The sequence below is a fragment of the Pleurodeles waltl genome, chromosome 10 (assembly GCF_031143425.1).
Source record: "Pleurodeles waltl isolate 20211129_DDA chromosome 10, aPleWal1.hap1.20221129, whole genome shotgun sequence".
NCBI classification, from domain to species: Eukaryota; Metazoa; Chordata; class Amphibia; order Caudata; family Salamandridae; genus Pleurodeles; species Pleurodeles waltl.
The window spans coordinates 892,107,744-892,124,411 of NC_090449.1; the positions used below are offsets into that span (position 1 = coordinate 892,107,744).

The following is a 16,668-nucleotide window of genomic DNA, read 5'->3' on the forward strand; positions in this document are numbered from 1 at the left end:
CCAAAAGCTTTTGGGAGTTTTGCCTCCCTCGGAAGTTGTCGGTCACGGCTCAATATCTACCAGGGAAAATGAACACAATAGCAGATTGGTGTTCACGCTATCTAAAAGACTCCAGCGATTGGCAGCTTCAGTGTTCAGCAATCTTTCTTCAAAATTCGGTATCATGTCAATAGACCTGTTCGCTTCACGATTAAACTCTCACCTCCCAAAGTTTTACAGCTGGAGACCGGATCCTCAGGCTCTCGCTACGGACGCTTTTCTCCAGGACTGGTCTCCTGATCTAAATTATGCTTTTCCTCCTTTTGCGATGATAGCCAGAGTCCTCGCCCAGGTTCGTCGTCAACGAGTCTCCCTAGTATTAGTGACCCCCTTTTGGCAGACACAGTCTTGGTTTCCTTCAGTTCTGGAATTATCAATAGATTGCCCGGTTCTGATTCCTTCGTTTCCAGAGCTTCTCCTCGATCCAGAGGGTCGTCCTCACGATATAGTTCTCAACCAATCTCTAACCCTTGTGGCATGGAAAATTTCGGGTCAGCCTGGAGAACCCCCGGAATTTCGGAAGAAGCTGCCCAGTATATCCGCCAGTCTTGGGCCCCAGGAACATCTAAGGTTTACAGGTCGGCCTGGTTGGCCTGGTGTGGGTGGTGTTTGGACAGGAATTCAGATCCCCTTTCAGCCGATGTCACTTTAATCGTTAATTTTTTAGCCTCTCTAGCCTCCCAAGGGAAAGCATACAGAATGGTGAATACTTATACAGTAGATCTGCCATTTCTGCCGAGCATATCCGAATAGATGGCAAACCTGTTGGTGAACATCCTTTGGTGTGTCGGCTTTTGAAGGGAGTAAGATTTTCTAATCCTCCGACGTCTAAGTACACATATTTATGGGATGTGAATTTGGTTTTGGATTTATTTAATTCTTGGCTTGATAATGATTCGCTTTCTTTGAAGTATCTGTCTGCAAAGTTAACTATGTTGTTATGTTTAGTTTCTTTGAAACGTGTTTCTGATGTTAGAGCTTTGGATGTATCCTCTGTCCAGTTTTCTCCTTCTAATGTGTCTTTTAGGATTCATAGAAGAACTAAGACTAACATTTCTGTCATTCATTATCCATACTCCCTTCACATCCTAAGCTCTGTGTTGCTAAATGTTTAAAAGCTTACATTGCTAGAACTGCTGATTTAAGAATGTCCTCTTTTTCCCAGTTGCTAATATCTTTTTCTAAACCTCATAAACCTGTTTCCTCTCCTACCCTTGCTCGCTGGGTTAGATGGGTCATGGCCCTTGCGGGTATTGACACTGCTTCTTTTGGAGCACATTCGACCAGAGGTGCTATGGCTTCTAAAGCTCTTTTGGCTGGAGCTCGATTGGAGGACATTCTTAAATCAGCAGATTGGTCTAATGTTTCCACTTTTAAGACGTTTTATTGCAAACCTATTTCTTCAATGGCTGATTCTGTTGTTAATATGCTTTAAACAAGCATAATAGGAGCCTCCGTTCTTGTAATAAAATTCAGATTTTCCTAGCTTTAGTAAAGGAAAGTCTAGATTTTATTAAAGAAGCGGAGGCGAGTATTATCCCACCGCTTTTTCTAACCCACCCTTTCTTTTCCAGTGCCGGTTTCCTCTGCACCAACCGCTTCATCTTGAACACGCTGCTTTTGTGTCAAAGACCCTTCCTCAGAAAGATCTATCTTCCAGTTGCTCCCACGTTCAGCGGACTATGCTTTCCGGATGTCCTGATGTCCACCTGAAGTCGTCTCCACCTTCTTCCCTGGACTTTGCCAAGGACCTTTTCACGTTATTAATGGCTTTTTCTATTATTTTGATCATTATTCCTTTATTCCGTCCACTTTGATCTGCTCCTGCAAGAAAAGAGGACTTGTTGTTCGCAGTTAAGATAATTATTGTGGTTGGACGTTTTCCTCTTGCCCGTGCCTATTAAAGGTCCGGAATCCATGTATGTCGGGGTGTTGTCTTAACTTGCCCGCTAGCGACTTCACTGTGAAGGCAAACAGAAGGGTTGATAGAGGACATCCCTATCTAGTACCCCTAGCTTAATTGGAGGTCATTCCTTTGGCTCTTATGGCTTGTACTGGATTGCGATATAGAAACGCTATCCATTGTCTGAATTTGGGACCGAACTTACACAGCGTCTGCTCTAAGAAGGGCCAATGAGCAGCATTAAAGGCCTTTTCCACATCGAGGAACAGGAAGATGTGTAGTGTATCTCGCAATTGTACTGTGGTAAATCAGCTATGTGCCCTTCGAAGATTAAGTCATGTCAATCTGCCCAGCACGAAGCAGGATTGATCCTGGCGAATCAGCTTGGATATGACCTTTAATAGATGTGTGGCCAGGATAGTGGCGAGCAGTTTTATTTCAACATTTAATAATGAAATCGGGTGGTATGATGCACATCTGTCCCTTGGTTTCCCCTCTTTGGGTATTGTGTTAATTATAGCTCCCTGGAGATCAGGGGTAAGTTCCTGTTTTTCTTCTGCTTCTTTGAACATGTTCAGCAGTTGGGGCCCTAGTAGATTGGAATCTTTTTTGTAGAACTCTGCTGGGAGACCGTTTGGTCAGGGAGTTTTCCCCAGGTGGAGCTTGGATATTGCTGTCTGTATCTCAGTGAATGTCAAGTCTTGTTCGAGGTCCTCTAAGTCTGTGTCGTCTAGTTCTGGGTCGGGAATCGTCTCTTGTTATTGAGCTATTGCATCAGAGTCCACAAGGGTTGGGCACTGTAGGAATGTGCATAGTGGTGCGTGTATTACCCCAATTTGAGTATTCCTGTCATACGTTTACTCCGTGTCAGACCTGATTGTCTGTATCCATCTAGCTATCTGTTATTTTTTGTTAAGCCACGCCAGTATTTTCCCTGCCTTGTCCCAGGATTCATACAGCTTGCGGTGTGTGTGTTTTTTTAGCCTGTGATTGCACTAGTTCTTTACATTCCACTTATAGGGACGTTATTTGCCTCAGGAGGTGGGGGTCTGTTTTTGTTCCTGGGGAACCCTCAAGTTGTATTATCTGGGCTTCAAGCTCTTCTAGGTCCTTTGCTTCCCTCTTCATTTTTTGTGCTATTGTGATTTGTGGGCTGTCATGTAGGACAGACATATGCCTCCCATAGTATCACCTTAGAGGTCACTAAGGCCCTCATTATGACATTGGCGATAAATCCCACTTACTGCTATGCTGACTGCCGCCAACATACTGCAGCGGATATCCGTTTACCATATTACGACACACACACACACCAATCCGTCACTATACAGCCGCACACACAAATTCACCAGCCCAAAGGTCAGTGATAAACTGGCGGTATCCAAACCCACACCGTTACGCCAACAGAACAACGCCTACAACATTATGACCCACGAATCACCACGGCGGATATTCAGTGGCAGTAAACCAATGGTGGTACATACCGCTGCGCTTACAATACACACACACAAACAAAACACCACCACATTGGACAATTCAAACTACAAACACCTGACACCCATACAAACACCACACCCTCACCACTATAAACCCCCCCCACATTACCCACAACCCTTCATGACTACAAATAATTGCCACCACAGACAGCAAAAACTCTCATACAACCAGAGCCACATACCACCATCACCTATACACCACCCACGCATCTTACATTACACACCCCAACACATCACCCTACACACCGTCACCCACACCACTCACACTACACCCATGGCACCACAATGACACCCCAGATTCTCTGAGGAGGAGCTAGGGGTCATGGTGGAGGAAATCATCCGGGTAGAGCCACAGCTACTTGGATCACAGGTGCAGCAGATATCCATTGCTAGGAAGATGGAGCTATGGCGGAGAATCCTGGACAGGGTCAACGCCGTGGGACAGCACCCAAGAACAAGGGATGACATCAGGAAGAGGTGGAACGACCTACGGGGGTTTGCAGCAAGACACCAACTTGCTGTACAGAGGACTGGCAGTGGACCCCCACCTCCTCCCCCACAACTAATAACATGGGAGGAGCAAGTCTTGGCAATCATGCATCCTGAGGGCCTGGCCAGAGTAGGAGGAGGACTGGACTCTGGTACGTCAACACTTTACAACTATCACCCCCCTACCTGCATGCCATCACATACCCCCACCCCACCCTCACTCCCATCACTCCACCACCTCCCACAAGCCCCACCATCACAACCCACCCATCCCAATGTCAAGCCCTGCATGCCATACCAATGCATGGGCACCACTCACAGACCTGCGTTGACACCTATCACTAAAGCATGCACACTAGAGACAATCAGCTAGCCCACCAAATAACAACTCCCACAAGGCAAAGCTGCCAGGGCAATAACAACCATAGAGTGCAACCCACCCATGCACAATATGTCACACACAGAAACAATAACACTGCATTTACATCCCCACAGGTATCCCAGCCAATGTCAGCAGAGAAGAGGTGCCGCCAATTTCTAGTCCCCCCACATAAGAGGCCCACAGTGATGACAGCAGCTCTGGTCACCTGGATCTGGATGACCAACCAGGCCCATCAGGGACCTCCAGACAGTCGGTTACCCAGGCACAGTATCTCACCACCACAGAGCCTCCCCCCTCAGGAAACACCACCACAGCACCCACCCAGCGTGCCCATTCCTCTGTCCCCAGGACACGCCAATCAGCAGTGTGTCCACAACTACAGGGACCCCAGGCCACCCCACAAACCCAGGACAATCAGGGACCTGGGGCCAGTGGCAGTGGGCACACGGTTCAGGGGACAGAGGCACAGGACAACAGGGAAGCTGGGAGGACTGCTGTGCGCCAGGGGAGGACAGGCCCAGGGAACCGACTCTCCAGGAGGCACTCACCACGATCCTGGGAGCATACCAACATTCCCAGGATACGCTGGGCCAGATCCTGGACAAGTTGCAGGAGAACATGCGGCTGCAGGAGGGACAGTACCTGGGGATGAGGGAGGACTTGAAGTCCATTAACACCACCCTGGTCTCCATTCTAGGGGTGCTGGCAGACAAGTCCAACAGTATGAGGGAGGCAGTGGCACAACAGCGGGCCCCTGCCACTAGCCAGACTACTGAACAGCCCTCCACCTCCGCTGCTGCTAGTGGAAGGAGGCCCCACCACAGGACCAACAGGCCACCAGTACCCCTTCCCCTGCAGAAGGAGAACCACCCCACAAACGCTACCTGCGATCCAGGCAGAAGTCAGAGACTAATGCCAAGACACCCGCCAGGAAATAAGACTCTCCTGATTGACACCCTTGTGTCCCACTCTGTCACCCTGTCCACCTTGAACTGACATTGCTCCCCTTGCTATGCCCCCTTGGACAATGCGCCTGTGCTACATATAGACTGGACTCTAACCTGGACTTTCCTCCATCATCCCCCAGCCCATTGAACTTCCCCCTTTTCGTCAGAGCACTGCAATAAACACACTTTGAAAAAATGGAGTATGTCAAATGAGTTAAGTATGTATTCGTTTAACAAGGTTTAAACATTGCAATGGAACTGTAGAGTAATGTTTACCTAGGAAAGACCTGTAGTTGGCTGCAGTTAACACACCATGAGCAATAGTGGGGCACCAACATCTGCAAAAAGAGATGCCAAAGGGTACAGTGAGTGGGCATAGAAGTAGTAATTCACAGCCTGCCAGTGACAATGTCAAACATTAAACTGTCAATGAAATGTGAAGTTACACGGTCTTACCTGTGTGTCATTGGAAGTATTGACGAATCACTGCACTTCTGTTGTCCTCATCCTTAACCTCTGCCTCCTCATCTTCACTGCCACAGGGTCCACTGCTGCCACATGGCCATCTCCAACCTTCTCCTCCTGCAGAAAAAGCACATGGCGTCTCAGGGCAAGGTTGTGCAATATACAGCAGGCCATGATGATCTGGAAGACCTTCTTGGGTGAGTAGCACAGGAATCCGCCTGTTAGATGGAGGCATCGAAACCTGGCCTTCAGGAGACCAAATGTACGTTTAATTATCCTTCTTGTTCGCCCATGTGCCTCATTGTAACGTTCCTCAGCCCTTGTCCAGGGATTCCTCACAGAGGTCAGTAGCCATGAGAGGTTTGGGTAACCAGAGTCACCTGCAAATACTGAGGGACAACTGTTAGCCACACACTAACCCTTATGGCCCACACCATACCCATACACTAACATCCACTGGGTGGGAACCAGGGCTCACCTATTAACCACAACCTGTGCCTCTGGAGTTGGGCCATCACATTTGGGATGCTGCTATTCCTCAGGATAAAAGCATCATGGAACGAGCCTGGATACTTAGCATTTAACATGGGAGATGTACTGGTCCGCCAAACACACCATCTGCACATTCATGGACTGAAAACTTTTTCGGTTTCTGAAGACCTGTTCATTGTCCCAGGGGGACAAATGCAATATGTGTTCCATCAATAGCCCCAATAATGTTGGAGATATGTCCCATTGCATAGAAGTCAGCCTTCACTGTGGCCAAATCCTCCACCTGCGGGGAAACGATGTAGCTGCACATGTGTTTAATCAGGGCAGACAACACTCTGGTCAGCACTATTGAGAACATTGGCTGTGACATTCCTGCTGCCAAGCCCACTGTCACTTGGAAAGAACCAGTTGCCAAGAAATGGAGCACTGATAGCACTTGCATAAGAGGGGGGATCCCAGTGGTATGACGGCTAGCAGATATCAGGTCAGGTTCCAATTGGGCACACAGCTCTGTGATTGTGGCCCTGTTAAGTCTTTAGGTGAGGATGATGTGCATGTCCTCCATTGTTGCCAAGTCTACCAGGGGTCTGTACATGGGGGACTGTCTCCATCTCCTATTCATCCGCAGCGGTTGCAATCTATGGGGCAAAAGAGTGAGGAGTCAGTCATAATCTGTACATTGTAACCACTACAGTTCAGTGCATAATGTGATTTTTACAATTTATTGGTGGCATATGTCCTGAATGTACAATTGTGAACTGTGACGCAGTTAGGATCCATGCCCTGGCCCCCCTCCCCCTAAAATGGTGTCCGCCTGTCCTGTATGGAGGGACAGGTAGAAGTGAGGTAATTCCGCTGACGTTGTACCCAGTTGCGGGAGGCAGTCGGGAACCGCCGTGCAACTCCTCATTGGATAATATTGGCCCCTATGGGGTACAGTGGCCAATGGTGATGTGCGGTGACGGTATGCACCGCCGCGGATATCACCGCCATTTTCTATCTATTTACTCACTTGCTACCTGACCTTCAACAGGAGCCGACCTACACTGCATGTGCCGCTGTGACCTGTGGCTGGAACCTACCATGGCTTGTCTGACTGGGGAGGGCCCCTGCCTTTACCTCAGCAGAGTTGGAGAGACTGGTGGATGGGGTCCTACTCCAGTACCAACTGCTGTATGGGCCACCAGACCAACAGGTGAGTACACTGTGAGCACGATGCATGGGGCATGAATGCATGGAGTGCTGTGTGTGAAGGCCACGTGCAGAGGGGGATGGTGGATGGGCCTTGGGCAGCGTGCAGCATGTATACTGGGCCATGTCTGTGCGTAAGGGGATGGGAAAGGATATGGTGGTCCATGAGTGTAACAGGAAGGATGGTCTGACTAATACCTTTCCCTGTGTATATTTCCTCTGCAGGTCAGCGCCCATTAAAAGAAGGGTATATGGCGTGCCATTGCCAAGGACGTGCGGACCCTTCGGGGTCTACAGCAGGTGGAGCACCCACTGTCGGAAACAGTGGGAGGACCTGAGACGCTGGGCACGAAGATGGCAGAGGCCCAGCTGGGGATGGCCTCCCAACGAAGAAGGGGTGCCCGTCAAACCCTGAATCCCCTGATGGCCCGCATACTGGCGGTGGCCTATCCGGAGCTGGATGGGCGCTTGGGGGCATCACAGCAGCAACAAGGGGGTGAGTACAGTGCCTCTGGGTGTCCCTAGGACAGGCCTGACATTGCAGAGTAGGTCCCATGTTGGGCAGGGTTCTGATGTGAAATTCCTCCAACCTAGCTAGTAGGCATCCACTACTGGGCAGGGTTGTGTGGGTCCCAGGTATGCTGCAGTTGGTGGTATGTGTCCCTCCCCATGCCCTGGTGACTAGCATTGTTACTGGTAATGCATTGCCTAGTGCGTAGGCCTGTTCCCTGTGTATGAGGGTACTGTGTATGCCAACGGTGGTGTTGGTGCAGCCATTGACCAAGTGTATCCTTTATCTCCCCCCCTCTTTTTGGAGAACCAGGTATGGCTGTTGCCTCTTAATATACTGAGTCACCACCCTCGTTTAGTCTTGTTGACTAACCCATTGTCATTCCAAGATAGGATCGTAATGGGGTAATTGTTGGGTTTACTATTGTGTCATTTTATTAAGCATTACCAAGGTGTGTGGATACAGTGGCCTATTCCCAACCTTCTACGTATGGCACCTGATTGTACATCATCGGTCCCACCAACAGTCAAAAGAAACCAGTTAACACAGCATAACTTTCCCTTGTCGCAACTGTTCCCACTCTCGCCCCTTCCGTATTCTGCCCCCAAACTGAACCATATCTTTCGATCTAGTCCATTGCTGGAGAAAGCGTAAGAGGTCTGTAGCCCCACAATGAAGATAGTGTGATTAGCCCATAGAGGCATTAACTACTAAAACACCGGAAAATAGAGAAAGCCCCTCTTACCCCCAAAATGAAAGTAACCGTTCAAAAAAGAAAGAAAAAAAAGCAATATGAGAAAGAAAATGTGCACTCTCTCATTAAAGGTTCTCATAAAATTAGTGGAGCGTGGTAGAGAGATGGAGTGTGGCCAGTCTCATTTTGGTCCGTGGACGTCTCAGTTCCTCTTCGTTGCCTATTCCGTCCTTATTTGGTGGTTTTCTTCTCAAATGGGTGTGGTTTCCTGATGGTCTTGTTCCATGTCAGCAATCAGGGTCATTAGTGGGTGGTCGTGTTCAGAATCCGAAGGAGAGTTGGAGGTGAGGTCATCTGGAGTTATATCGACACTCATCGAGCCCAGCTTGGTTTATTTTTTTTGAGTGTGTGATTGTCTCGTCTCCAGAGTCCGAGGAGAGACCCAGTTTCTTGTCGCTACCATGGCTGCAATCACCCTCTCTTTTTGTCTTTGTATCTTTTGGACCCTGTGCCTTCCGTCACCGGGATACTGTGGCCAGAGGTCTCTCCCCAGTTTAGGTTGCACTGGCGGTCTTTCCTCCAGCCATGCGCAGGCGTCTTCTGGCGAGTAAAAGAAGTGGGCCCATCCCTCAAAGATGACCTTAAGTTTCACATGGTACAATAACATATATTGCAGCTGTAGAGCGCAGAGCTTTGCCTTGACAGAGTCAAAAGTACGGCACTGTTTCTGGATCTCGCACAAGTAATCAGGGAAGACCATAATTTTTGGCTGGCCGTAATAAATCTCCTCTAGGTGCTATGTTTCTCTTAGGATCACGTCTCGGTCTATGAAATTAAGGAGGTGGGCTATCACTGGTCTTGGTGGGGCCACCGTTGGTGGTCTGGCACTCACTGCGGGATGGCTCCTTTCCAGAACAAAGCAGGGGGAAAACTGTTCTTTGGAGAGGGTATCTTTCAGCCAACTGGTTAAGAAGGCTGCCATGTTGGTTCCCTCAGTTCCTTCCAGGAATCAACAAAGGTCAGGTTGTTTCTCTGTAGCTGTTTTTCTGCATCTTCGGCTTTCCACTGAAGGTCTTTCATCATGGCTCAAAGTTCCATGACCTCTTTTCACATTTTGTGTGTTGTGTCTTACATTTCTATTATCATGGTCTCTGCTGTCGTTACTCTTGCTGTTACATTTCTGAGGTCCTGGCGTAGCAGGAATAATTCGGATCTCACCTCACCAATCTTCTCTTCCAGTGCCTTGCAGGAAGACTGGATGGCCGACAGCAGGGCAGCGTTGTTGGGGATTGGTGATGCTATAGCTTGTGTTTCTCCTTGAGGGTTTACAGTTTTTGTGTAGTGATCCATCTTGCCCTGTTTAGGGTGCTTCGGATCCTTGTCTTTCGCCATTATGTGGGCTGCGCGTTGTCTTTACTTTGGGAAGTGTGTAAGGGAGGTCGTCTCCAGCTGCAAGTTCACAGTCTTGGATCTGATCGGTATTGCATCCTTCCACCCGGTCTTTGTCCTTGGTATGCTTCAGTTATGTGTCGGTGGATATTCGGCAGGCGGTGACAATTTCACCTATGGCACCAATATGTGGCAGCAGAGCCTGGTGACCGAGGAGGCCCCCCCGTATCTTGAGCCACTTCATTAGCAGGGCAGCCCCTTAGAGTACTCCCATTCCCTCTTCCCTGCCACCGAGGCACGGCGGCCCCAGAAGGAGGGGGGGAGTTGTTGAGCACTTCTGCCCAGGGTGGGGGAGTAGTTCTGTATAGAAAGGGGGGAGGCTTCCCTCCACTTGCAGCCTGGTTGTCCTTGGACAACCTCCTTATAGCACATTGTATACTGTTATGTAGGGTTATTGATGAATTTTAAGTCAGGATGCTGGGGTGCAGTCAAATGCAGGGGAACCTCCTGTGTGGCCCACAAGTATCTCCAAGTCTTTATTCAAAAGGGGGTCAGGGTTCTGCAGAGGGCTCCCGCGCAGTGGAAGATGTGTCACACGATTATGCACCTTTTAATGTGAGTAGTCAAAATGTGGGGATGCCCCCTGTGTGACCCACAAGTATCTCCCAGTCTTTTTTCAAAAGGCCATCAGGGTTTTGCAGAGGGCTCCTGGTCTATGAGAGATGTGCCACACCATTATGCACTACTCAGTGCTCCTTGCCACCACTTCCTGCCTCCCCTCCCCTCTCCTCTCCTCACCTCACCTCACCTCTCTGTGCTCGCCAAGCTCCGCTGGTAGAAGCTCAGGGGAAGCCCACTGCTGTGGCCTGCTGCTCCCAAACCGTCACGTCGGGTTCATCCTCACACCAGGCCCAGGAAGGGGAGAGTCAGGAGGGGAACATACTCCAGAGTGTGTGCCAAGGCCAGGGCACCGCCACACACAGCCCCTGCAGCAGTGCCGGCCGTGAGCACAAGCCCAGCCCATCTTGTTGGAGCCACACCCGCACTCGGGTCGCCTCTTCAGGCGCAGCTCTCTCGCACCATCATGGCGAGGCAGATAGGTGGGGAAACTTGGGTTCTTGTATCTTACTGGTGAGAGGCTGTACCTCCAGTGTCTCTCAAACCACGGCACAGGCCTCCAGTTTTCCGGAACGCCGCATCCGGCCAGTCAGGGTCACTGCCATTTCTCTGCTGCCTCACACACTCTAGTCCCGGCCTTCAAAAGTTGTGCCTCCTCCTACGCCAGACCTTCGGATGCATTTTATGTCTCTATGGTAATCGCTGTATCTGTACCACTGTTTGGGGGGTTTTAAAGCAGGGAAGGATGGCAGGATTTCAGTCAGATTCTGAATTGGCCACCAGAGCTGCCCGAAAACACGTCTACACGGCCATCTTGGCCACACTCCGATATTCTACAATGTTAATCACATTAATGGCATTATGTTAAAAGGTATTCAGGGGTCTGCGCAGGCAGTGGGCAATTATTCTGCGTTTATGCCTATTAATGAAGTTCCTACGATGCAGATGCAGTCAGTTTTGTGGGAGCACCTAGAGGTGAGTTTAATTCCATCTGTGTGTGTTAAAGCCACGGATGTTTTATAAGTCAGCATCAGTATAATGAGGAACAGACAGGCTAAGCACCTCCTCGTCATTATCTTTATTGTGGGGAAGATGCTCAAAATATTAAATAGCAAAAGAGTAAGAGTTAAAGAGGGCTTCCATTCTTCTAAAATACTCCCCTCAAGACAAGGGAACAGGACGATAGCACTTCTTACCAGAACTGGTACTGGCACAAACAAAAGAACAAATAACAGTAAGGCCTGGTGCTGAAACAGTCTGAGGTAGCACATGATCTGTCAGGGTAGGACTCGGTGGCAGAAGTCCAACCTGATCCATGATGGATTTGTGGGATTTGGAACCATTTCAAAGAGCTGCAGCATGGCCTCTTCGAAGGCTTTGATTTGCTGCTGTTGGTGTTGGCCTGGCAAAATCAGGGTGCATCAGCTCCATAACTAGATCCCAGACTGATGTTGAAGCCAAAGTTTGGCCTCTCAAGCACAGACTATGAGAACACTCCATGCAGGAGGAGTATCAAGGTGGGTAAAAGCCTTGCCTGGACTTCCAATGTTTTCTTTTCAATTTGTCTCCCAACTTTGGCTTGGATTTAGCGGACAATAGTAAATGGGACAGAGAATAGCCTCACGACATGGAGTGGGACCAGCCACATTTCTTATGCTCTGTAGTGTTTTGCGTCTTGCTCCCTAAAGGCCTTCAGATGCACCAGAGACAATTTGTGGCAGGACTTGGCGTGGAAATAGAGAAACTGACATCAGCGCAATAAGCAATACTGTCGTAATGTCTGAAGGTGGGACGGAGACGCAGCAGAGGCAGATGGATGGCAAGCAGGAGCTATATAGTACAAAAGTTCACAGGTCCAGCCTGGAGAGATTCACAAGGTGAGAATCCGTGGTTAAATACTGTATACCAAAGATAAGTAATTTGCTCATCAGAATTTTTTATCAATAACTTTGCTCAGCTTCACATAAAATAAGATATAAAGGCCCTCATTACAACCTCTAAGAAGACCGCTGAGGCAGTGGGCGCCAGAATACCGCCAGTGCTGGAGGTATTTCTGGCTCCTTATTTCGACTTTTCTGCTGGGCCAGAGGATGGCAACAGTATTACCGTCCGCTGGCCCAGCAGAAAAGTCACATCAACATTGCTGCCGGCTCGTAATAGAGCCGGCGGCAATGCTGATGTGCAGTGGGTGCAGTAGCACCCGTCACGCATTTCACTGCCTAGATGGGGCTATGTCTGGGGGCCCCTGCACTGCCTATGCCAAGTGCATGGGCAGTGCTGGGGCCCTTAGGGGCACCCCAAGTCTCCCTTACCGCCAGCCTTTCCATGGCGGTGTTTACCGCCGTGGCCAGGCTGGCAGTCGGGGACTCATAATCCACAGGCGAAAGCCTGGCGGTATAGTGGAGGGGCCGGCGGTATGGCCGTGGCTATTTCGCCACGGTCATTATAGCTGACGGCACACCAGCAGCCTGTTGGCGGTGTTACCGCCAGCCACCAGGGTCGTAATGAGGCCCTAAATTCTAAACTCAACGTTATTTTCATCTAACAGTTGTCTTGTAATGTGTCTCAATCAAGTATTAGTAGTTTAAATTAATACCTCATGCATATTTGTTCACAAAATCATTTAATACATACGAACATAACAACAATGGACATAACCTGCATACCTTGCTAGCTAAAGAAATGTATAAACCAAAATTATGGTTTACTTCTTTACCCAATCCACTGTACTCTGCACTCAATACTCGACATAAAACTGGCGTTTAGTACCCTTTCGATGTGTAGGCTACAAAAACCTATCATGCTATTTTTAATTTTTACAAAAGGGTTTTGCTTTATATGCCAATATTCAACTGGGAACATTTGATGAAAGCTTATGTGCCATTTATGAAACCAATCAATACATATGAGAAGTTGAATAATGTGCAATGTATGATAAAATATGAATGATCAATTATTTATTTCTCAGTTATTTTGTACACATATTTACAAAATGTTCCCTTGCAGCCATACTTTTTGGTCAAGATACAGCAAACTTCTAACACAACCCAACCCTCCCCACCAATATCTACCAACGTCATCATTTAGAAATAAACTTTTTTTGTGATATAAGTGGTGTATCAAAACAGGATACCAAAATATCGAGATTGAGGCGGGTCTGACATTTGAGAAAACTGCTTTGCAGCAATAGGGAATACCCCGTTTTCAACTTCATTCTGTATTTTACTGGGCAGAATATATATCAATATGCCTCACCTCTCCTAGTGCTGTAGAAACAAAAAATACATTTCAGTATTTTTCAACAATTTTAGATAAGGAGACTAGGACTTGCATGTTGGTAGTAGTCATACTTATGTAGTAGTAAGTGCAAAAATGTTGTTTTCAAAAGAAGTCACAAAACCTGTCCAGGTAGATCGGTCACATGCTTTCTTCAAAGAGAAGAAAATCATGAAGGTGTAGCACATAAGATCATTATTATCCATTTGACGTTCAGCTTGTCAATGGAACTGTACTTCCAGGTGTGAAAATGTCTTTGACCACGTCCACTGTTGAGAGTCATTTTATTTTCATTGTTCAATGTGACCTCTTCTTGTATCTGATGACAGGGTTGTTAGGTGTATGGATCATAGTCGTATAGTTAATGGTGGGGAAATAGCCATCAACAAGATCAAATTCATATAAGCGAAGCATAGTAGACCAGATTGTCTTTATCTGGGTATAGGCAAAATTTTCACCAATACATCGATGCCGTCCTAAAAAAAAAAAAAATTGGGGATGTTAAACACATGAAGACACGCACATTAGCCACAGTATTAATGAGTGATCATAATGAGACTGTCAAGAGATGGGGCGTGTGTGCTAAAGGCTGCAACTTTAAAAGTGAATGCAAATAGAAATTTGAAATATATTGACGTGGAGAAGAAAGTACACTCTCTTAAGATTATATGTTGTTATATGATTAGCCCTCGTCAACTTCTACCACATACATCTCAGATTATGACACTCAAATTTCGCTCTTACTACTCAAAAAGAGTACCAACCAGCATCCAGTAGCCATGTGTGAAAAAGTGCACCCCATGATTCAGTAAGGCGTGGATCCCCACTTTAGCAGCAATAACTTGAAGTAAAGATCTCCCGCAAGTGTTTATCTGTCTTTCGTGTTGCCTGAGAAAAATTCAAGACCACTCCTCTTTGTGAAGAAGAAGAAAAAAAAAACGTACACGCTCAGTGATGTTCAAGGACATTCCTTTATTGACAGCTCACTTGCGCATTGGATGTACCATCTCAATGGCATTGGATTTGGATTTTGCCTTGGCGATTGCAAAATCCTGATTCTATTTCTTTTTCAGTCATTCACCTGAAGATTACTGGAATGTTTATTGTCCTGTTGCTTGATTCACATTTGAATTAGCTGGTAGACAGATGGTGTCACATTTACCACTAGAATGTGCTGGTAAAGGGAGGATTCACAATGGACTCTTTGACTGCAAAGTTTCCAAGTGGCCAGATACAAAGCAGCCCCTAATCTTCACCACTGTGTTTTACATACGTACATGGGTCAAAATATCAAACACTAGTACTCTTCACAGGAGACAATTCCCAAACAATGAACAAATATCTGAAGAGACCCAAACATCACGTCTGCAGAAGCACCAACCTGGTATTTTAATAGCAAATATGCAAACATTAGACTCCAATAGGGAGAAGGAAGGTTGTGAGTCACAGATCTAAAATGGAAGTAGAATGGTTACCTCTATCTGGTAATCCCTACAAATCCCTCCATCCTGAGAATAACAAGAACAAGCTACCAGGATTATGGCAAAATTATTTGAAATGTATTTCCAATCTGCTTAGTTAATTAAAACCATCAAAACAGTAATACAATTGTAAAAGTACAGTAATAAAATTGCAAGTATGCAAGATGGCCATAATCAAGTGCAATATAATTACTAATTCATTTAAATTAAAAGCCATAAAATACATTTTAAGGTATGTCATAGGTGAGTCATGGACTTGCCTGTGTAGGGAATGTTAAAGTGTCAATGCATGACCGAGAACATGACTGGACAAGCTTTGTTAGGGGTAGCTATGTTAGGAAGGCCATGGGGCATGACAGTGCTTGACCAACCGTATATCTATGCAGAGCAATTTGTTTCGATGGCAGTGCTCAGCTGTAGCAGAATTTACTAATCTTGGCTCTGCTGTCACCGAAATGTTCAAGGGGTGGTCCTCGACTGCAACGCCCTTTGCAGCTACTACACGTCTTTCAATCTCCAGGTGACCGATGGATGTGGTGTGGCTGCTGCAATACAAATTTTGCTAAAGTGCCTTTAATTTCAATATCCCCCGGTGTCAAAACTAATTTCCAGTGCTGCAAGAAGTCTTCATTTCTCCTCCATATTCTTTGTTCTTGCTTCAAAAACTTCAAACAATTTTACCACCCTGATATAAAACGTGTGAAGTTTGGGATGACTGCGGTTATAGGTGCTTGCCAGGATGTTTGAATGGCTGCCTGGTTAAAGGCGCCCCACAGGATCCTTCTATGGTCTAATTACATAGTCAGGCAGATGCAGAGGACTTGTTTTAAGGTCTCTGTTTCGACTCCCCAGAGTCTACAGTTTGTCTTAGCAGGTTTTACCCAGTAGGATCATTGGTCCAAAGTTAGCTGGATTCCTAGGCGAAGATGCATGAACTTGAGTTTAATATGAAATGGGAATCCAAGGTCGAAGTATGCCTGTTGTTTTAAATACGAGTAAAAGTTGATGATTTGCCAGGCATGTGCTCACGCTGCCAAGGGCAGTTTATCTTTTTGCATGGAAAAAAAGTCTAATGGACTTATTGAGGATTTTTTTATATTTTTTTATTCAACAGTTGAGATCTTGGTGATCCATAGATCAGAGGCTTTCAGTGAATGCAGAGCATCGCAAAAGCTGCGTTTGAATATTGATTCTGAGTCTGACTTACTTATTTCAAGCCAGACGCGTGCAGCTGGTGTGTTGTCCTCTGCCAATCTGCATCTATGGCACATTTTTAAGAAAGGGCATTTTGTGGC

General features: G+C 47.1%; 1 protein-coding gene across 1 annotated transcript in view; it reads right to left on the bottom strand.

Moving 5' to 3' along the window:
* Nucleotides 1-13,220: 13,220 nt before the first annotated feature.
* CYP51A1 (cytochrome P450 family 51 subfamily A member 1) overlaps nucleotides 13,221-16,668 on the bottom strand; it is a 48,133-nt gene continuing 44,685 nt past the window's right edge. Inside the window, exon 10 of the mRNA XM_069211627.1 lies at nucleotides 13,221-14,368. Within this exon, the coding sequence (XP_069067728.1) occupies nucleotides 14,190-14,368 (179 nt within the window). The 3' untranslated portion in view covers nucleotides 13,221-14,189. The remainder of the gene's footprint in view (nucleotides 14,369-16,668) is intronic.